The 24,269-nt window shown below is 32.2% G+C and overlaps 1 protein-coding gene and 1 long non-coding RNA gene across 2 annotated transcripts in view; both read right to left on the bottom strand.

Moving 5' to 3' along the window:
- Positions 1–454: 454 nt before the first annotated feature.
- LOC136276190 (uncharacterized) lies at positions 455–11,815 on the bottom strand. The gene is made up of 3 exons (XR_010714618.1): positions 11,682–11,815; positions 7,490–7,592; positions 455–583 (listed from the first exon to the last, which is right to left on the bottom strand). It is a non-coding gene; the product is annotated as an uncharacterized lncRNA (long non-coding RNA).
- A 925-nt stretch (positions 11,816–12,740) lies between these two features.
- LOC136276414 (uncharacterized) overlaps positions 12,741–24,269 on the bottom strand; it is a 51,382-nt gene continuing 39,853 nt past the window's right edge. Inside the window, exons 7-8 of the mRNA XM_066088314.1 lie at positions 13,050–13,118; positions 12,741–12,857 (exon numbers count right to left, since the gene is read on the bottom strand). Coding sequence (XP_065944386.1) covers positions 12,741–12,857; positions 13,050–13,118 — 186 coding nt within the window. The remainder of the gene's footprint in view (positions 12,858–13,049; positions 13,119–24,269) is intronic.

Here is a 24,269-nt window from a genome sequence, read left to right as displayed (position 1 = left end):
TTTTGGAGACGTATACAAATTATTGTACCTATGTAATAAATTGTGTGTTGATGCAATATGTAAAACATAAACATATTTGTGGCATCATTATGACATTCATTTTGGATTTTGCATTGCTCCATGGTTTTGAAATCTTTAATCATAATTATAATTGATAATTAGGTTCAACTAAGTTATTATTTAAATAAGATAAAAAAGTAAACCCTTTGCAAATAAAATAAACTCATAAAAACAAGCCAAATTGTTATGAAAATATAAAGCGTCCATTGTAATCCTCCTCATACGAAACATTTGTGGATGAAACTTTTTATCATATTAGCGAATTCTGAATTTAACTAATATCAAAGTACGTGTAACGTCAACATAATACATAATAAAATCCACCTTATATGACGAAAAAATGTCCCAATCTTACTTGCATTTCCAGAATAAGTCCCCAAAGAAAGCCGAAAGCCATCAGTTCCGTTGGATATTGAAAATGAAGAATATTGAGCAATTGCAACGTTATGATTCGATAGCTTTTCTATTCTGATGTAGAGAGAGTTGGCGTACTTAGTAGTCAGCTCATGAATGATTGTGTTTCCTGAAAAAAGCACAAATACACTATCATTAAAAATAACATTTGCTAGCTATTACTATAATTTATCAATGTTTGAATTAAATATAGCTAAATACATAAGGTCAATATTAAGATATACAAGAAACTTTAACATTGACAAAAAGAATGTTTGTGGATCTTGTGGGCTATCTTTACCCACTAACTTAGATCCCTTGAAACGTGTTTTCATATGTATCATACTATTTGTGATTTTCTTCATGAATACGATAAACTGTTTTCAAAATAGTCAATTATAAGGGTTTTTTAATCCAAGTATAGTAGGCCTTCAAATATCTGAAAACCAAATATCCGGACGCTTCAGTTTACCGACAATTTTACGGGACAAATGTTTATTATTTTCTTTTATCAGGAGTTTTGCGTTCGGATCCAGACGACCTGCTTTTATCACAAAACACCGTTAACTATCAATTTTGTTTCATTCAACGGGAAAGCTATTAACAAATAATTTTATCAATGAAAAAAATCGTTTTTAAAGAGTGAAATATAAATTCTAAAAATAAATAATCAAAGGTTAAAATCATATAATGTTATATATGTATTATTATCTTCAATTTTATAATTTTTTCTGACAAAATAGTAATAAAAAGCGGTGCCCCTTGTATTGAAACGTTTCAACTGAAAACTTTAATTTGTTGCTATTTCGTATCAAAAGCAATAAATAAAACCTTCATTTATTAACACTTATCTAAAACAAGTATAAATGCTAACTCCTCCTAGGCACCTGATGCCACCTCTATCTTTTTAGAGGTCCGTGTTGTTCTGCTTTGAATTTGTACTTCGTTTTATGGATTTTTGAGATGGTTGACAGTTTGTTATTGCCATTTTAATCCCCTCGCCAAATTGTTGCGAGGGGGATATAGCATTGCTGCTGTGCGTTTGTGTGTATGTATGTGTGTGTGTCCATTGTGAGCTTTTTAGCAAAATTCCAAGAAAACCCTCCAATAAATATTCATCAAACTTTGTACACTTCTTTGGCATGGTAAAAGGACAAACCCTATTGATTTCCAAGTCCACTGATTCAATAAGTTTTAAATTATCGTGAAAAAGCGAAGTTAAAACATGAATTTATGTACGACTTGACAATAGACATTTCTGGTAATTTTAGACCTTATGTATGACTTTTAAGTAAATCGCTACCGTATGCAGTTCAAATAAAAAACTTGATATTTTGGGATTTTAATCTAGTAAACGTAAAGAAACCAAACGTTTTGTAGTATTAGAGGGTTAGAAGATTGCCCATAGGTAAAAGTTGAAGCGGGCAAGAAATTAAAGTCATCCGATTGACATCGTAACAAGCAGTCGACTCTCGGACAAATTTTCCCGTATTACTTACAAAAGAACTAGTCCTAAATTCAAAGGAGACTTTAACAGATATCGCACGTTTATCCCGCGAGGATTGTTTCATATTAATAATAGCTGCATATCTATTACTATGGGTTGACATACCACAAGCAACTAGAATTGTCCATCAGAGCAGACTACAAATCGCTAGATCTTCAGTTACGTTTCATAATATATACGGATCGTTTATGTATGCTTATATAAAAATGAACATCACTTAATGAATCCAAATCATTTAACTTTAAAGGGGCATGGTCACGATTTGGTCAAAAATTCTTTTTTCGATTTTAATGTTTACAATGCTTTAGTAAAGCATTTTTAATAAGCAACCAAAATTTTAATGTCATGTGTTGAGTTTTAAGCGAGTTAAAGAGCTTACAATTCTTCGCTATGTAAACAAGGGTTTTGTTTACATTTTGAGTGTTGAAGTAAAAATTCCAGTTTTAGACCTAAAATGAATGAGTTAATCGTTAGGAACTGTTTTTTAATGCTTAAAATAAACTAGAAGATAGACAAATTCGCTTGAAAAAAGATTTTTTACTGGTATATTGAACCTATGTAAACAAAAACAGGGCATGAGCCTTGTTTACATGACGAAGAATTGTGAGCCCTGTATCTTGCTTAAAACTTATCAATTGGCACCCAAATTTTATTTGATCATTAGAAATACATTGCTTAAGCATTGTAAATAATAAAAACAGAAAAGTAAAATTTGACCAAAATCGTGATCATGCCCCTTTAAAGCATATTTGTACCTGTGTTGAGTTTCTGCTAGGAATAGGAAAACTGCAACCACGTGCATGTAAACCCCTAATTTATACACCACAAAACTTGGGGATTAGGATAAAATATATATTATGAATTCAAAGTGTTTTTTTTAAATACTTGTGTCATATTCATTTTGATCTGATTAATTTTGATCTGAAAAATTAAAATGTAATTTCCTAAATAAAGAACTTCCCCCAACAACAAATCATGTCGCGAGGGGATGCTCCGCTGTTCGGTGCCCTTGTGTCATTATCATTTGTGACAGTAATAGATACATGTTTTTATCCTACATTATGTAAATATTACTGAAATAACATTATTTAATATAATAACAAAAGTTCAAAAGAATATTATGAATAATTATCAAGATGGTGTTAATATGGCTGTCATTTTGACAGGAATTGGAGAGTATAAATGCCCCCCCCCCCCCCTTCGTTCTATGAAAAATAATATTTTATCTTAATAATCCTCTTTATAGAAAATAGAATGTAGATTATTAGGATACAATATGTGTTATTTTAACTAATAAACAACGCAAGCGTAAGTTAAAGAGAAAACAAAACAAACAGAGAAATAATAAAACATGTACAAGATCAACTCTGACTCGTTAACACAAATGTGAAGCGGGGGGGGGGGGGTTCTAATCTGGGGACCATTTTTTTTTCATTTTTCTATTAAAAGCACATAATTTCCTCAAATAACAGACTTTTGTACTTGAAATTATAAATTTAAAACTAATAGCATTTTTTATTGTGATATTTGTATTTGATAAACATTGAATGCGTTCTTGCTGCAACTAGTTACAGCTAAGTAGGTAATGAAATTCATCTTCTATTTCGCACTTTTTGCAATGAGCAAAGAATCTTTCATGTCTAGGAAAATTTGCTTAACGTCCACTTTAAATGGGTAGATGTTGATTACATGTTCGAAATTTACAAAAAGTAATTGCATCTCTTTTTTTAATAATGTATCAAAACAATGTTTAAATTTTCCTTATAAATTCTATCATGTAAAGCTTTTTGGGATGATTGAAAAATAGATTGCAAATTTGCTTTAACTGGTCTATCAAGGTAAGTTTTATTTTTGCCATAAGCTATTTTGTGTTATGTATAGTTCGATCAATCTAGATATTAGATTAACCACAGTTATTTAGAATATATTTAATGTTTTCATACCAATGAATTTTCCCCATTTCTGATTCATACAAATCCTAGACCATATACATATATCAATTTTGTAATTTTTGTATCTTTTCCGGCAAGTATTCTTTACCAAAAAGAAATAATGCATGTTTTAACTTGAATTTCAAGTGGATATCGACCAAGTTCACCATATATCATGAAATCTGGAGTTGAATTATTTAAATGGAGTAGAAGTTTACATAACTTGAGATGATTTCTTTCCATAATTGCAATATTTGAAAACTTCAGACAATTTTGTCGAAATCTAGTTGACATTAATTGATAGTTTATGAAATCTCCCCCCCCCCTTTTTTTTTTAGCTCAATTGGGCTGAAAGCTCAAGTGAGCTATTCTGATCACATTTTGTCTGTCGTCCGTCTGTCTGTCCGTCTGTCTGTCCGTCTGTAAACTTTTCACATTTTCAACATCTTCTCAACAACCAAACTTGGCACAAAGCATCCTTAGCCTAAGAAGATATAAAGTTGAGAAAATTAAGGACCAAACCTTCTTACAAGGGAAGATTTTTTTTAAACAATATTTTATTATGTAAAAAATATTACATAATAGGATTGGGCAGCAGGCAATCTGCCTATTTGAGCCCTCTCCTTTAACAGTCAATTTGACAAACATTTATGGTACAATGTAACAATAGAATATAGTTGAGAAAAACAAAGGAAAAATAAGTGGAATTAAGATGCTTGGTACCGGGTATTATTTATGTACAAAATGAAAAATAGTTGTAGAAAGCTAGCAGTTTTGCTGTTTGAATGACACGTGAATAATGCACTAAAACTTAAATCTTTTGGTAGCTAATACATAATCATGTACAATCGTAAATATAGCAACATTTTTGTTATAAGGCAAACTACTGTCCCCATATAACAATAAGTCAAGAGAGATGGGGATATCTAAATGTAAATTACTTATTGACTGTATAAAAACTTGCCTCTGTGCATCATAATGTGGACAGACAAAAAAATAATGATAAGCATTTTCATATACAATGGAATTTTCACACAAAAAACTTGCATTATTTCTTATCTGACAATGTATATTGTTTGCCTCGGCCTAGAATGTCTCTACGTCATTGGATATTTATCGTCACGTGATTGCCATGGAAATTTCTTTACACGGCGAGCGTCAAAATTTATACGGCAACATGGCGGACGTAACATTATTTAAGCTGATTATTTGCACAAATGTTCAACCATACCTTTGATTTTTAAGCCCCAAAATATTTAGAGTAGCCCCATTTTGCGCGTGACGTAATATTATGATCCTACAATATGGCATCCAGGTTTGCACAGACGACTGACGAGAAAGGTAAAAAAAATTAGAGAATTAAGCTTTGAATTTTAATATTATGTATTATCTTCTGTTTGTTTACATATAAAACTTTAGGTCCTCGACAATACAAAACACTTATTAGGTTTGTTACTGACTGTGTAAAGAAATTTGGGGGATTTGAAAAGTCCATAGAAGGCTCGGCTCCGCCTCGCCTTCTATAGACTTTACCAACCCCACAAATGTCTGTACACAGTTAGTAACAAACCTAATAAGTAATAATATTTGCTTTTCTGTTTCCAAAGTCATAAAGTTTGTTTGGCTTTCTAAAGAATATGTTTTTTTATGGCTTTTTTGAATGAAGACTCAGTTGGTAAAATTCTAATGTGAAGAGATAATTCATTTATGGATGAAGGTAGAAAACTGTTCATAAAGGCAGTTGTTTTTATCTGGGGTAAAACAAATTTAAAATCATCTTGGTGTCTTAGTGAGTAATTATTTTGCGGTGTACATGGCATAAGTAAATTTTGTAGATATTTGGGGGCAAGGCCATAGACCATTTTATAAAATAAGGTGAGTTTATGAACCTTTCTTCTATCTGATAGTAGATCAATACCCAATTCATCATATAGAGCTGACCTGGATGAGTTACTTCTAAGACCTGATATAATCCTTGCAGCAGTTACTTGAATATCTTCTAGAAGTTTAACTTCTCTATCTGAACAATTATCCCAAACTATATCAGCATATTCTAAAACTGGTCTTATAAATGAAAAATATATTTGTTAGAGAGCATCTACATAGCTTATATTTAACAAGTTTCAATAGGTTTAACCTTATACAAGCTTTTTCATGAATAGAATTAATATGTTGTTTCCAACCTCCATCATATTGGAGATTTACACCAAGATGGATGTGACGATCAACTTTTTGTATAAATGGACCATGGACACTAAACTGCACAAGGGGGTGAGATATATTTTTTCTACTAAAATCAAGGTTTTTGGTTTTACTGGGATTAAAATCAACTGCCCATATGTCAGACCATTTACATATTTTGTCAAGATCAGAAACATGTGAATTCGTTACAGCCTGTGTGTCATTGTCAACAATAACATATATAGAAGTGTCATCAGCAAAAAGACGAAGATTGTTTGATATATCATAAGGGAAGATAATTGGGAATTAATGAACATTTTCGAGAAATTTTCAAAAATCTTCTTCTCAAAAACCATTTGGCCAGTAAAGCTGAAACTTGTGTGGAAGCATTCACAGGTAGTTAGATTCAAAGTTGTGAAAATCATGACCACCGTGGGTAGGGTAGGGCCACAATGGGGGGGGGGGTGTCGAAATTTTACATAGGGATATATAGAGTAAATCTTTAAAAACCTTTTTATCGAAAACCGTTTGGCCAGAAAAGCTGTAACTTAGGTGAAAGCATCCTCATGTAGTTTAGATTTAAAGTTGTGAAAATCACACAATCTCACAAGGGGTTCAGAGTTTGATGTAGGTTTATATCCCATATATAAACAATTATTTAGGATCTTTTTGAGAGCTGCAATGCTCAACATGTGTTATTACTATAAAATCATCCTGTTAGAAAAGGGACTAATGATAATTAACATAAGAATATCCAGTGGAAAAATTGATTCTTATTTATACAGGATATACATGTATTATACTATGTTGTCCAGATAGTTTGTACTATGACTCCATTAAGCTGATTTTATAATGCCTTTTGTTGCTCAGGTGAGCAATGTGGCCCATGGGCCTCTTGTTAATATATCACATGATGCTTTTGTAGCTTTGTCGGCTAATTTCGATATCAGTAGCTTTCATCTACGGAAACGAGCCTTGTCTTTATACCAGTGTTGTGTATAATAAGACCCCACAACAAAAGTAGGTGAAAGACGGCGAAGAATCATCTTCAGCAATTTATATTTTACCGTAAAACGTTATTATTTAAACTATATAAAAAACAATTGAGTTATCAATATCTGTGATACTTATTTAAACAATAAGTATGCCCTTCTAACGAATAAACAACCCTTCGAACCATGCATTAAAATGTTGGCTTTCTACAAACATTAATCCCTACGAATAAATATACTTAAGTATTTTCAATTGTATTACATTTCAAAATAACAATATGTATTAATTTGAATACGAACTTACCTTCTAAAAAAAAAATTTCTTAAAGCTATTAATACAGTTTTCTGAATATTTATCTTTGACATCTGTTTTCTCTATGATTTAAAAAGAAATTACATTGTTTGTTAAAAAAACTATAATGTACCCAGCCAATAATTTTGATGAACATCACCAAATCCATTCTTGTATGCATCCCAAGTAGTATTGAAATTCACTCTGGCATTTTCTCGAGATCTATATTGAATTACCTGTAAATAAATAAATGAAATGATTATCTGTCTGCATAATTTCTTTTAACAAATGCTTTTTTAAAACAATATTTGCTGATCCTATTGTTAGGACATCTCGCTTTTTAGTTTATACACAAGAAATGATCAATGTTTTAGCATTAGATAATCTCTGGAGCGCATATAGGCCAATAAGAAAACTATGTATTTTAACTTTCCACATTACTAACTGTAACGTGCAAGGGGGTCACTGCCTGTGATCCCCGCGGGCCCGTACCCGACAGCTCCTGCACATATATAGGGACTCAACGTTACGCAGGCAGGGATGACCGCACACCTACGCAACTGAACAGGTACCAACGTTAACGCAAGCAGGGATGACCGCACACTTGCGCCAACAACGCAACCTAACGCAAGCAGGGAGTGCCACACACTTGCGCCAGAAAGGCCAGAACACCAGCAGGGATGACCACACACTAGTGCTCCGCCGCAACCACCACCAATACAAGCAGGGATGACCGCACACTTCTATTAATGCGATACAGAGCAGGGGTGACCGCACACTCTGTATCGTAGGTTAAATCACACGAAGATTAGAAAGAGCAGGGATGTCCACACACTCAATCTAACCGTACCTGTCTAAGTTTAACCCCAAACAGTCGTTTTTAGAAACGCAATAGACACTGTCCCTATATATATGCCGGACTAAAATAATTCGTGGTATCTTAAAACAGAAAATCAAAAATAAACAAACTGATCCAACCTAATCTAAAACTACTTATGCCAAACAACTTATTTACATAGAATATTTAATATTGTACAACAAATAATCATCACACTAATTGGTTATTATTGGAAACATTAATTAAATTATCAAAAATCAATAAATCAAAGGGGAATAACTCTAACCAAGAACACATTAGTAAGCTGCCCGCTTCATAACATCAATAAAAGTATTTAAAACATGAATTATCAAAGTACTGAAGTACTGACGGGAATTGATTTTATGGATTATCATCTTAAAACCAACTTATCTTGCATGGCAATTAGTTTCTAGTCTGTATTTGAATTACGCACTTTTTATAATATGAATTTTTAGACTTTTCCGACAAGAATTTCGAGAAACCCCATATAAATCATGTTGTGTAATGTGTAAAGAAAGATTTCAAACTATGTATTAGTTATCGAAACAATTCTAAAAATGTATGAACCCAAGCACTATTGATATCGAACTCTTGTCTTGTAAAACTAGACGTTCGGCTGTCTCCGTTTCCGTTAATCTCCGACAAGAAAGAGAGCCGGGCGTTTGGTTGAACGAGACTTTATTAAACCCTGGCGTAGGAATACACGAGACTACAAAAATATATAAATTTTTCGTATTATATGAAATCTGGCTATTTTCAAAGTGTTTATATATAAGTTTGCTTGAAAAACAATGTTGCAACATACATTACATAACATTAATTTTTCTATTTATTTCAAGAACTAAGTCTTGTCAGTGGTGATGATTTGTGCTTAGGTCTAAACACTGTTTCACTTTCGTTTTGCCAGAGTAACTACATAGGAGAGTTGATTAAAATCAACTCCCAAAAATCACTCGCTATGGCCTTCAACTCAACTTTCAGTTATATCAACGACGTATTATCAATTAACAATTGTTATTTCCATACTTTCGTCGACTCGATATATGCCAGTGAACTTGAAAAAAAAAGATACCACAGAGTATGCGTCATCGGTTTCATATGTGGATATTTTACTGGAAATGGACATTGATGGTAACCTAACAACAAAACGCGATGACTTAAATTTTTCCCTAGTCAACATTCCTTACTTATGTTGCAATGTACCTTTACCTGCATATGGTGTTTTTGTCTCTAAATAAATTCGATACGCAAGGACATGCTCTTCGTATGAACAGTTTCTAAGACGAGGCGAGCTACTGACAAACAAGTTGATAAAACAGGACTATCAACAGTTTCGTTTGAAGTCATCTTTTCGTTGATTCTATGGTCGATACAACGACCTTATCAGCAAATACAATCTTCCACTAGGTCGCATGCTGACTGACGTTTTTCATACTAATTGTTAGACCATAATTAATCACCTAATTGTCTACGGACTTTTCCGGGTTTTTTTTTCCCCGATTACGACAAAGAGCACACGACAGGTATGACTGGTCAGCATGGAATGCTCACTCCTCCTAGGCACCTGATCATACCGCTATCTTTTTGGAGGTCCGTGTTGCTCTGCTTTGAATTTGTATTTCGTGTTATGGATTTTTGAAATGGTTGGCGGTTTGTTATTGGCATTTTTTTTATGAAAAAAAGGAATAATTCCAATCCATTTTGTGACAACTGTACTGTAAATTCATTTTTTTAAACTATAAAAAGAAAGTATGGCTACGTAGGTTGTGGTAATTTTAATTATATAGAAGAAAGCGAGTATAAAACTTTAACACTAACTCGAACGAAAACTAAAATAAATATCAACGATATCAGTGGTCTGTGTAATACTGTTTACATGAAACCTAGAATTATATTGAAGTTTAGACATGATTTGTAAATGTACTCTAAGATTAAACTTCTGTAGTATCTTCTATGTAAGATGATATGGGTACTAGTATGTCTGCATTTATTTCTAGTTTTTACACATCGTCTGAACCAAGTCTTTGAGCCATGTATATAATCCACACATACGCAACAATCCCAACATGCGGTTTCTTCTGAAGGCAGAGGACATTGTCGAACGCGGAGCAGTAGTAAGTTGCCACGAAAAAGGGTAGGGCATTAAGTTTGCTTTCAACTCATCAATAAAATATTTACTTCAAAGAAAATGGCCGCAGAAGATTGTTTGTTTACAGGAATCATCGACAATTGGAATTAAAATGTACGAAACCTCGAAATTTTACAGTCTCGAACATTAGCTGATAACTCAAATATAACAAGGCATTATTTTGAGAGTTGAAATTAATGCATATCTCTCCTATTAAAAACTTACAAATTTTCTAATAGTCATAAGGGGTAAATCAAAAAATAGTTTTATCTCAAATGTTAATTATTTCAATGCAATTATATTTATTTAGTTACTAGTATATTGTTTATCATAACATACTGCATTGAAGCAATAAGAACAGAAAATATTGTGCGTATATCAGAAATCAATAACTACAAATTCAAACATATTCTATAGTTTAACAGTGTGTTATATCAACATATGTTTAAAAATAAAAAAGTTAAAAAAAGAAAACAAAAACACCGATTTCAAACAACCACACTCCGAAGCCTTTTTTCACTTATCCAGCACGCAACCAGTGAGCTATGCGTGACCTTCACATAAGAGCGGTAAACGTAGCATTTAAAACGACATTTTCTATAGCATTGAATCATGATTTTTTGAAGTATACACTCTCATAACTGCAGCGGTGTGTGCATACAAATTGAGTAACGCGTGTTAGCGCGTTATGAAAATTTGTATGCACACACCGCTGCAGTTATGAGAGTGTATACTTCAAAAAATCATGATTTAATGCTTATATTTACATTTTTTTTTAACTTCTTGCCTTGTCTGCAAATGTGATTCATACCTTAAAATTCCTATCTTATCCTAAGGGTAAGTTAATATTAATGGAAGAGCCACAGTAACAGCCATAAGCGTGAACTTTGATTTTCGCTTGTGACGTTGCAGTTTACAGCGTTCAACGTTTGTGACGTCATAATAAAACTCGCCAATTTGACCTTTGACTACTTGTTGCATTTAGAGGCATTTAAATATCACGGAATTTAATGGAAAAACACAGTAGAATGTAAATATATACCTTTAGACTGTTTATTATCCTTCCGAAATATTGTGAAAAAGTGCGTATTTGGTTATCTCTGGGTACTTGCACCCTTCTTTTAAAGGAGCATATTTTATGTTGATCAAAGAACAATCGTAATCTTCAAGCAAGAGGATAGATAGATAGATAGATAGATAGATAGATAGATAGATAGATAGATAGATAGATAGATAGATAGATAGATAGATAGATAGATAAATAGATAGATAGATAGATAGATAGATAGATAGATAGATAGATAGATAGATAAATAGATAGATAGATAGATAGATAACCGTCCATCCTCCTCCAAGCAGGTCCATGTCACACATCACTTTAACAGGCTTGTGAATATCCTGGGTTGGAAATATTTCATACACTCCTGATCGCCTTAGATTACTGTTGTAAATGTCTAAACAGTCGAATGGCAGATCACCTGTATATACAAATAAATCTTTTAAATTATCACTTCCTCTACTGTCGAACCTCAATATCAGTATTTCTCATTATTATGCCCCCCCCCTGTAAGTTTATCTCCATATATTCAATACTTATCTAATTTCGCATAGTATATATATATATATATATATATATATATATATATATATATATATATATATATATATATATATATATATATATATATATATGAACGAAGATATATACAATTGACATCAAGCAAATAAAAAATAATGAATCTTTCCAAAACGCCTCTTTATTAACAGACTGGGTGATTCTAAAGTTTAAATAAACGTTTGCTGATTTTTTTGGGGGGTAATGTACAGCAACTTGAAGATATTAATTAAATATTCAATCCATTTATTTGAAAGAACAAATGTCTGCTTTTCCGGTGATTATTTTTAAGGACTAAAAATACTTAAACATCCCAGCTACTTATATTAAGGCACATAAGTATACAACAGTCGTTTCTTGCTTGTGCATTATGTATCAAACCCGACTACTATTTTAAATTGGCAAAGTACATGCACAACACAACACTATGTTATAAATTTGGTAATTTAAAACGATATTGTAACATAATAATGTGATATGGTATCATATAATGTAATACAATATTGTATAATGTGATATGAAACAATATTGTATTTTATGACATTTTATGTGTAACAATATTGTATTTTATGATATTTTATCATATATGATGATACAATATCATTTAATACAATATTGTATCATATCTTGATACAAGTTGGTATCGGCTAGTTCCAAGAGATGTATAAACCTCAGACAAATTGAGCCAAATGCTCTCTTTTTAAAAAAAAATAGTAAGTTGCGTATAGGCAAGTTTTCATTGTTTTTTAAATGCTGTAAGGCGCTGTTTTTCATATAAATTATCAAAACAATTGTAACTCACAGTTGTAGTTACACAGATCTTGGCGGCAACATTTTGAACAAAAATGGACATTCCGTTTTTTGCCGAAAGTAGTTCCAGCGCTGTATGCATCGCAAACCTTCATTGTTAAAAGTATATAAATTAGGAAAAGAAAAGCCTATAACTTTTCCCTTTTTTAACTACTAAATATGAATAAAAAAGTATTTGAGTATAGTATTAGTTTATTTTTTGGTGGAGAGGGGTGGTGTATAAGGAAACGTTAAATCATATGAATTGTTGCTTAAAATAATGATGTTTTTGCAAAACTTACTCTCTTTTCTGAACAGGTTGATGTAAAATATCGCTCTCCGAATTCACGGATTTCGTGTATGTGGCACATCTTCATAAAACGAGTGATAAAATAGTATTCATGTTTCATTAAATTGCGTTAGAAATATTTTCAAGTGCGCAAACACATAAACGTGCGAGCACATGGGTATATTATACATTTATCGCATGATCGTGAGGGAAATAGTAGATTTATTCCTCCAAAAAATCATATTTCCCGAGGGCCTCGCCCGAGGTAAATATGATCTCTCTTGGGGAAATAAATCTTCATATTTCCCTCACAATCAATAATAATAATAACTAGAGCAAAGCTCATAGCAAAGCAACGAGTGGGTCTTCCGATAATGTTGAAATTAAAGCTAGAAGTTCCTGTAAGAAGCACAGTTCTTAAACCAATAAACATAAGTAACTACGACAAAAAGAAAAAAATCGAATTATTCTTGGTATGAGTTAACAAAATCCAAATGATTATAAGCACGAATTAACAAACCTTATCGATTTCAAGCACGGCTTAACAAATACAAATCCGAATATGTAAAAGTACGATTTAACATTTATCGAATAATTTTAGATACGAGTTAATTTAACTCTTAACAGAAAACTATTTTCTTTACCAAAAAAGTGGAATCAAAACTCCTGGAAAAATTAATTTTTAAACCATTTATATCTCTGTAATACATCGTCCGATTTTAGACCGGGTTTCAGTTTTAAATTATAAATAATAAGCTCTTATTTTCTGCTTTATGATTTCCAACAGACTATCGCTAAAAAATAAGTTATAATGAAAAAACTTTGTAGCCCTTTTGGCCCCTAATTTGAGGGGTCAGTCCCTTTTTCTTGATATCAAATGAAAGGTATCGTAAATATATACATATTTTGTCCAACAAGTATTCACGAATTATCGACTGTTCTAAAGATATCCGAACAGCTGTGTTTTAGGGGCCGACCCTTAAACTCCTTACCAGGGCCTCCAACAATTTTTTTTAGATCCCATATCGTTAAGAACATTATTTTGAGCATTTTTTCTTCTACAATGCTTTTCAAAATATTTCTCCTTTTCTAGATATAAATAATCAAAGTTTTGGAAATCTGGCCCCTTGAAACCCCTAATTTCGTAACATATGACTTTCATATGGTACCGTATAGATAAACAACTGTACAATGAACATTTTTGCTTCTATAATTGAAAACAAATTATTTTTCAGTAAAGAGTTATTATTAAAAGACTTTAGAGCCCTCTTGGCCCCCTTTTTAAGGGGCCAGCCCTTATTTATTGATATCAAATACAAGGTCTTGTAAATAAAAACACATTTTGTTCATCAAGTGATCAGAAATTGTTGACCGCTCTAAAGATATCTGAACAAATGTGTTTTAGGGGCCGACCCTTAAAATCCTTACTGGGGCCACCAACAAAAATTATTTAGGTAGCATAGTGTCAAGAACAATATTCTAAGCTTTTTTTGTTCTATAATTCTTATCAAAATATTTCTCCTTTTCGAGATATTAAAGATCAAAGTTTTGGACTTCAAGCCCCTTGAAACCCCTAATTACGTAACATATGACTTAAATATACTTTTGTATACATTAACAGCTGTACAATGAACATTTTTGCTTCTATAATTGATAACAATTTATTTTTCAGTAAATAGTTATTGCAAAAATACTTTAGATCCCTCTTGGCCCCTAGTTTGAGGGGCCAGTCCCTTTTTCTTGAAATCAAACGAAAGTCCTAGTTAATTTGAACAACTTTTGCTTTACATGTCTTAACAAAATATTTACACATTAAAAGCTAGTGCTGAAAATGTGCGAAAAATTCGTGAAAAAAATTGGTGCCAATTTTTGAGCTCAGGCGAGCTTCGCCGCCTTGTGCATTTTTCAAAAAATCATATAAGTAGGATCATCTACAGACATTCATCTACTATCCCTGAAAGTTTCGCGTTTCTATCGCAATTAGTTTTTGAGAAGTTACGTGGACAAAATGGGCCTTCAAAATTCACTAAGTTCTCAAAATCTCAAACTGGATGTGACGTCATCAGCCAGAAATTTTATAATATCAAGTACTTTTGATGCTCAATACGTCCTGAAAATTTCATGCAAATCTGTTGAGTAGTTCACTAGAAATAGCGTTCGAAAAAAGTCAGAAAAAAAAAATAAAAAAAATAAAATAATAACTAGAGCAAAGCTCGTTGCAAAGCAACGAGTGGGTCTTCCGTTAATGTCGGAAGTAAAGCTGGAAGTTCCTGTAAGAAGCAGATCTCTTAAACCAATAACAAGAGTAACTGAAATAAAAAGATATCTAAATAAAAAAATCGAATATTCCTGGTACGACTTAACAAAATACGAATGATTTTAAGTACGACTTAACAAAAACCTTTCCGATTTTAAGAACGACTGAACCAAAGAAATCTGAATGTGTTAAGGTACGACTTAGCAATTTTTTTTTGTACGAGTTAATTTTACTTTGAACATTACGCTATTTTTTAAACCAAGGACGCGGAATCAAAATTTTTAAACCCCGATATCTCTGTAATGCATCGTCCGATTTTCAAACGGATTTCAGTTTCGTATTCAGCATAAATAACTCTACAAATCTAGTTAACATTTGAAATTGAAACGAAAAATACGAAAATTTTAAAACGCTTCCGGTTTCGACCAGAAGTGACGGAAACTAAATTCCAGTCTTATGTTCAAATTAAAACGATCAATGCTTCAACACAGAAAATTCCAAGTTTCTATCTTAAAGCGTTTTTGAAAAACGCCCTGGACAAAATCACTTTTTTAAAATTTAAAAATTGACGTAACGTAAAAACGGAAGTGACGTTGTAGTTAAAAATAAAACATCTTTGAGGCACAATAACCCTTCTTGATCCCTGAAAGTTTCATATAAATCTGTTGAAAACTTTTTGAGATATTAAGCTTAAAAAAAGTCAGAAAAATAAAGAAAAAGAAAAATAATAATAACTAGAGCAAAGCTCGTTGCAAAGCAACGAGTGGGTCTTCCGGTAATGTCGAAAGTAAAGCTAGAAGTTCCTGTAAAAATCAGGGTTCTTAAACCAACATAAGAAAAAACTAAGACAAAAAAATCGAATTATTCTTGGTACGAATTAACAAAATCCGAATGATTCCAAGTACGAATTAACAAAGCTTATCGATTTCAAGAACGACCTAGCAAATACAAATCCGAATGTGTAAAAGTACGATTCAACAATTATCGAATAATTTTAGGTACGAGTTAATTTAGGTCTGAACATAAAACTTTTTTCTTAACCAAGTATGTGGAAATAAAATGTCCGGAAAAATCAATTTTTAAACCCCTATATCTCTGTATTGCATCGTCCGATTTTAGAACGGATTTAGTTTTGAATTATGAATAATAAGCTCTTATTTTATGTTATTATGATTAATAACAAATTATCGCAAAAAATAAGTTATTATGAAAAGTCTTCGTAGCCCCTTTGGCCCCTTATTTGAGGGGTCACTCCTTTTTCTTGATATCAAATGCAAGGTCTTGTAAATATAAACATATTTTGTTCTACATGTATTCACGAATTGTTGACAGTTCTAGAGATATCCGAACAATTGTGTTTTAGGGGCCGACCCTTAAAATCCTTACCAGGGCCACCAACATAAATGTTTTAGATACCATATCGTTAAGAACATTATTTTAAGCATTTTTTGTTCTATAATGCTTATCAAAATATTTCTCCTTTTTTTCTAGATATTAATGATCAAAGTTTTGGACATATGGCCCCTTGAAACCCCTAATTACGTATCATATGACATATATATGGTACCGTATAGATAAACAGATGTACAATGAACATTTTTGGTTCTATAATTGATAACAAATTATTTTTCAGTTAAGAGTTATTATAAAAAGAATTTACAGCCCTCTTGGCCCCTTTTTTTATATCAAATAAAAGGTCTTGTAAATATAAACGCATTTTGTTCAAGTGTTCAGAAATTGTTGACCGTTCTAAAAATATCTGAACAAATGTGTTTTAGGGGCCGACCCTTAAAATCCTTACTGGGACCACCAACAAAAATTTTTTAGGGAGCATATTGTTAAGAACATTATTTTAAGCATTTTTTTGTTCTATAATGCTTATCAAAATATTTCTCCTTTTCTAGATATTTAAGATCAAAATTTTCTGACTTTTGGCCCCTTAAAGCCCCTAATGACGTAACATATGACTTAGACATGGTACTGTTTAGATAAACAGATGTACAATGAACATTTTTGGTTCTATAATTGATAACAAATTATTTTTCAGTAAAGAGTTATTGCAAAAATACTTTATAGCCCTTTTGGCCCCTAATTTGAGAGGCCAGCCCCTTTTTTCTGAAATCAAACGAAAGATCTAGTTAATCTAAACAACTTTTGCATTACATGTCTTAACAAAATATTTACACATTAAAAGCTAGGGCCGAAAATGTGCGAAAATTTCCTGAAAAAAATTGGTGCCAATTTTCGAGCTCGGGCGAGCTTCGCCGCCTTGCGCATTTTTCAAAATATAAAATAAATAGGATCATCTACAAACATTCATCTACTATCCCTGAAAGTTTCATATTTCTATCGCAATTAGTTTTTGAGAAGATACGTGGACAAAATGGTCCTTAAAAATTTACTAAATCCTCAAAATCTCAAACCGGAAGTGACGTCATCAGCCAGAAATTTTATAATCTCAAGTACGTTTGATGCTCAATACGTCCTGTAAATTTCATGCAAATCGGTCCAGTAGTTCACGAGAAATAGCGTTCGAAAAAAGTCAGAAAAAAAATAAAAAATAAAATAATAATAAGGAAAAGAAACAATAGAATAACAAGAGGGTCTTCCGTCGGAAACGGAAGACCCTAACTAGAGCAAATATCGTTGCAAAGCAATGAGTGGGTCTTCCGTTAATGTTGGAAGTAAAGCTGGAAGTTCCTGTAAGAAGCAGATTTCTTAAACCAATTACAAGAGTAAATAAAATAAAAAGATGAAAAAAATCGAATATTCCTGGTACGACTTAACAAAATACAAATGATTTTAAGTATGACATAACAAAAACTTCTCCGATTTTAAGAACGACTTAACAAAAAATATCCGAATGTGTTGAGGTACGACTTAGCAATTATTTTTGGAATGAGTTAATTTTACTTTGAACATAACGCTATTTTTAAACCAAGGACGCGAAAACAAAATTTCCGGAAAAATCTTTTTTCAAACCCCATATCTCTGTAATGCATCGTCCGATTTTCATACGGATTTCAGTTTCGTATTCAGCATGACCAACTCTACAAACCTCGTAAACATTTGAAATTGAAACGAAACATTCGAAAATTTTAAAACACTTCCGGTTTGGACCGGAAGTGACGGAAACTAAATTCCAGTCTTATGTCCAAATAAAAACGATCAATGCTTCAACACAGAAAATTCCAAGTCTCTATCTTCAAGCGTTTTTGAAAAACGCCCTGGACAAAATCACTTTTTTTAAATTTAATTGACGTAACGTAAATACGGAAGTGACGTTGTAGTTAAAAATTTAACATCTTTGAGGCACAATAATGCTTCATAATCCCTGGAAGTTTCATGTAAATCGACTTAACAATTATTTTTGGTACGAGTTAATTTCACTTTGAACATTACGCTATTTTACAAACCAAGAACGCGGAATCAAAATTTCCGGAAAAATCAATTTTTAAACCCCGATATCTCTTTAATGCATCGTCCGATTTTCAAACGGATTTCAGTTTCGTATTTAGCATGACCAACTCTACAAATCCTATAAACATTTGAAATTGAAACGAAAAATTCGAAAATTCGAAAATTTTAAAACGCTTCCGGTTTTGACCAGAAGTGACGGAATCTAAATTCCAGCCTTTTGTCCGTATAAAAGCGATCAATGCTTCAACACAGAAAATTCCAAGTCTCTATCTTGAAGCGTTTTTGAAAAATGTCCTGGACAAAATCACTTTTTTAAAATTTAAAAATTGACGTAACGTAAAAACAGAAGTGACGCTGTAGTTAAAAATTTCCGTTAATGTCGGAAGTAAAGCTAGAAGTTCCTGCAAAAAGCAGAGCTCTTAAACCAATAACAAGAGTAACTAAAATAAAAAGATGAAAAAATCGAATATTCCTGGTACGACTTAACAAAATACGAATGATTTTAAGTACGACTTAACAAAAACCTTTCCGATTTCAAGAACGACTTAACAAACAAAAAATCCGAATGTGTTCAAGTACGACTTAGCAATTATTTTTGGTACGAGTTAATTTTACTTTGAACATTACGCTATTTTTTAAACCAAGGACGCGGAATCAAAATTTCCGGAAAAATCAATTTTTAAACCCCGATATCTCTGTAATGCATTGTCTGATTTGAAAACGTGTTTCAGTGTTAGATTCAGCTTAATAAGCTCTACAAAACACATTTTCATTTTTGATTCGATCAGAAAATTCATTTTTTCGAAAAATTTCGGTTTCGACCGGAAGTGACAAAATACATTTTTTTGGTCAAATGCCATAAGTAAATCCGCAGATTTACAATCACAGAAAATTTCAAGTCTTTATAAACAACCGTTTACGAGAAAAGTCATGGACAAATTCAATTTTTGAAAATTTTTAAAATGACGTAACTAGAAAAAGGAAGTGATTTAATGACTTAACAAAAAAAAATCCGAATGTGTTCAAGTACGACTTAGCAATTATTTTTGGTACGAGTTAATTTTACTTTGAACATTACGCTATTTTTTAAACCAAGGACGCGGAATCAAAATTTCCGGAAAAATCAATTTTTAAACCCCGATATCTCTGTAATGCATTGTCCGATTTGAAAACGTGTTTCAGTGTTAGATTCAGCTTAATAAGCTCTACAAAACACATTTTCATTTTTGATTCGATCAGAAAATTCATTTTTTCGAAAAAATTTCGGTTTCGACCGGAAGTGACAAAATACATTTTTTTGGTCAAATGCCATAAGTAAATCCGCAGATTTACAATCACAGAAAATGTCAAGTCTTTATAAACAACCGTTTACGAGAAAAGTCATGGACAAATGTAATTTTTGAAAATTTTTAAAATGACGTAACTAGAAAAAGGAAGTGATTTAATGACTTAACAAAAAAAAATCTGAATGTGTTCAAGTACGACTTAGCAATTATTTTTGGTACGAGTTAATTTTACTTTGAACATTACGCTATTTTTTAAACCAAGGACGCGGAATCAAAATTTCCGGAAAAATCAATTTTTAAACCCCGATATCTCTGTAATGCATTGTCCGATTTGAAAACGTGTTTCAGTGTTAGATTCAGCTTAATAAGCTCTACAAAACACATTTTCATTTTTGATTCGATCAGAAAATTCATTTTTTCGAAAAATTTCGGTTTCGACCGGAAGTGACAAAATACATTTTTTTGGTCAAATGCCATAAGTTAATCCGCAGATTTACAATCACAGAAAATTTCAAGTCTTTATAAACAACCGTTTACGAGAAAAGTCATGGACAAATTCAATTTTTGAAAATTTTTAAAATGACGTAACTAGAAAAAGGAAGTGATTTAATGACGGAAACTTTTAAAGCTTCAAGGGACAAGAATTTAACACAATCCCTGAAAATTTCTTGCAAATCGGTCGAATAGTTTTTGAGATATAAAGAAAAAAAGAAGTCAGAAGGAAAAACAAGAAGAATAACTAGAGCAAAGCTCGTTGCAAAGCAACGAGTGGGGCTTCCATTAATGTCGGAAGTAAAGCTGGAAGTTCCTGTAAGAAGCAGACCTCTTAAACCAATGACAAGAGAAACTAAAATAAAAAGATGAAAAATATCGAATCATTCCTGGTACAAATTACCAAAATCCGAATGATTTTAAGTACGACTTAACAAAAACCTTCCTGATTTCAAGAACGACTTAACAAAAAAAATCCGAATGTGTTCATGTACGAGTGTACAATTATTTATTGGTACGAGTTAACTTTACTTTGAACATTGTGCTATTTTTTAAACCAAGGACGCGGAATCAAAATTTCCGGAAAAATCAATTTTTAAGCCCCGATATCTCTGTAATACATCGTTCGATTTGAAAACGAATTTCAGTTTTGCATTTAGCTTTGCAATCTCTACAACATGCATATAATTTTATTATTTACGCAAAAAAATGAAAATTCCGAAAAATTAGAATCACTTCCGGTTTCGACTGGAAGTGACAAAAATTTTTTTTTGTAAAAATGCCTTAAGTAAATCCGCAGATTTACAATCACAGAAAATTTCAAGTCTTTATAAACAACCGTTTACGAGAAATGTCGTGGACAAAATCACTTTTTGAATTTTTTTAAAATGACGTAACTAGAAAATAGAAGTGACTTAATGACTGAAAGTTTAAAGGCTTCAATGGACAAGAATTTAACATAATCCCTGAAAATTTTTGAGATATAAAGCATAAAAGAAGTCAGAAGGAAAAACAAGAATAATAATAATAATAAAAACTAGAGCAAAGCTCGTTGCAAAGCAACGAGTGGGTCTACCGTTAATGTCGGAAGTAAAGCTGGAAGTTCCTGTAAGAAGCAGAGCTCATAAACCAATAACAAGATTAACTAAAATAAAAAGATGATAAAAATCGAATTATTCCTGGTACGACTTCACAAAATCCGAATGATTTTAAGTACGACTTACCAAAAACCTTTCCGATTTCAAGAACAACTTTGCAAAAAAAATCCGAATGTGTTACAGTACGACTTAACAATTATTTTTGGTACGAGTTAATTTTACTTTGAACATTACGCTATTTTTTAAACCAAGGATGCGGAATCAAAATTTCCGGAAAAATCAATTTTTAAACCCCGATATCTCTGTAATGCATCGTCCGATTTTCAAACAGATTTCAGTTTCGTATTCAGCATAACCAACTGTACACACCTCGTAAACATTTGAAATTGAAACAAAAAATTCGAAAATTCAACATCTTTGAGGGACAGTGATGATCCATAATCCCTGAAAATTTCATGTAAATCTGTTGAACACTTTTTGAGATATTAAGCTTTAAAAAAGTCAGAAAAATAAAGAAAAAGAAAAATAACTAGACACGATCTCGTTGCGAGCAACGAGGAGGTCTTCCGTCCAATTTTTAGAATAAGGAATGACCTTACTCTTGGTCTTAGTCAACGAAACGTATCCGGAAAAGGAGGTGGAATATATGAGTGTAATAGGTGGAAGACTATTTATCCCTTTGGTGTCCCTTATTTGAGGGATCAGCTCCTTTTCATTCATTTTAGTTAAAGGTATTTTTGTGTACCGCTAATAAGTGTTTAGAAATTGGTTACGGTGTTTGTGATATCTAGATAAAATTGTTTTTATATCCGGTCCTGAAACTCCTTTTAAGGTCCAGAAAACAAACAATATATGGTTGTACATTGTTAGCACATTATTTTGAGAATCTTTTGATGAATACTGCTTTCCAGAATTTTCCTCTATTTCGAGATATTGAGGATCAAAGTGTTTGACTTCTGGCCCCTTAAAATCCCTAATTACATAAAATAGGAGTAAATGAGTCCCTTTTTCTTGATGTCATAAGACTGTTCTTGTCAATTCAAACACATTTTGTTCGACAAGTGTTAGAAATTCTCTAACGTTCTCGAGATATCTTTAGACGGCTGTTTTAAGGGCCGACCCTGAAACTCCTTTAAGGGACCGCATAACAAAGAAATTATGGTTGACTATTGTAAAGCTCAATATTTTGAGCATCTTTTGTTCAATATTGCTTTTCAAAATTTTCCTCCATTTTGAGATATTGAGCATCAAAGTTTTGGACTTCTGGCCCCTTAAAATCCCTAATTATGTAACATAGGAGGAAATGATTGCCAAGTATAGGTGAATACCGTTAGAATGAACATAATTGCTTCTATAATGTATCACAAAATATTTCACAGTAAAAAGTTATCATTAAAAGACTTTAGAGCCTCCTCAGCCCCTTTTTTGAAGGGCCAGCCCTTTTTTCATGATTTCAAATGAAAGCTCTTGTCAATTCAAACACTTTTTGTTCAACAAGTAATTACAAATTTTGTACCGTTCTCGAGATATCTTGAGAGGGTCGTTTTAGGGACCGACCCTGTAACTCCCTTAAAAGACCGCATAACAAAGAAATTATGGTTGACTATTGTTAAGCTCAATATTTTGAGCATCTTTTGTTCAAAAATGCTTTTCAAAATTTTCCTCCATTTTGAGATATTAAGCATCAAAGTTTTGGACTTCTGGCCCCTTAAAATCCCTAATTATGTACCATAGGAGGAAATGATTGCCATGTATAGGTGAATATCGTTAGAATGAACATAATTGTTTCTATAATGTATCACAAAATATCTCACAGTAAAAAGTTATCATCAAAAGACTTTAGAGCCCCCTCAGCCCCTTTTTTGAAGGGCCAGCCCCTTTTTCATGATTTCAAATGAAAGCTCTTGTCAATTCAAACACTTTTTGTTCAACAAGTAATTACAAATTTTGTACCGTTCTCGAGATATCTTGAGAGGGTCGTTTTAGGGGCCGACCCTGTAACTCCCTTAAAGGACCGCATAACAAAGAAATTATGGCTGACTATTGTTAAGCTCAATATTTTGAGCATCTTTTGTTCAAGAATGCTTTTCAAAATGTTCCTCTATTTTGAGATATTGAGAATCAAAGTTTAGGACTTCTGGCCCCTTAAAATCCCTAATTATGTAACATAGGAGTAAATGATTGCCATGTATAGGTGAATATCGTTAGATTGAACAACTTTGCTTCTATAATGTATCACAAAATATTTCACATTAAAAAGTTATCATTTAAAGACTTTAGAGCCTCCTCAGACCCTTATTTGAAGGGCCAGCCCCTTTTTCTTGATGTCACATGAAAGCTCTTGCCTTTATAAAGATTTTTTGTTCTACATGTTATAATAAAATACTATCAAAGAAAGAAATATTGAAAGAAAACCACGAAAAATCACGATGCTTTTTTAACTGTAATTTTCGAGCTCGGGCGAGCTTCAGCGCTTTTGCTCACAGGAAAACATGTATACCACATGTCAGATCTACAACCTTTTGTCTACAATCCCTGATATTTTAAACTCAATATCTTAAATTGTTTAGGAGTTTACCCCTGGACAAGCCGGCCCTCTGAAAATCGTTAAATTGTAAATAACTCAAAACCGGAAGTGACGTCATCATTAAAAAAAAATTCCAATAAGATTCAGATCATAA

The sequence above is a fragment of the Magallana gigas genome, chromosome 6 (assembly GCF_963853765.1).
Source record: "Magallana gigas chromosome 6, xbMagGiga1.1, whole genome shotgun sequence".
Classification (NCBI taxonomy): domain Eukaryota; kingdom Metazoa; phylum Mollusca; class Bivalvia; order Ostreida; family Ostreidae; genus Magallana; species Magallana gigas.
The sequence above is the reverse complement of the archived record's forward strand: the minus strand, read 5'-3'. Positions and strand labels throughout refer to the sequence as shown.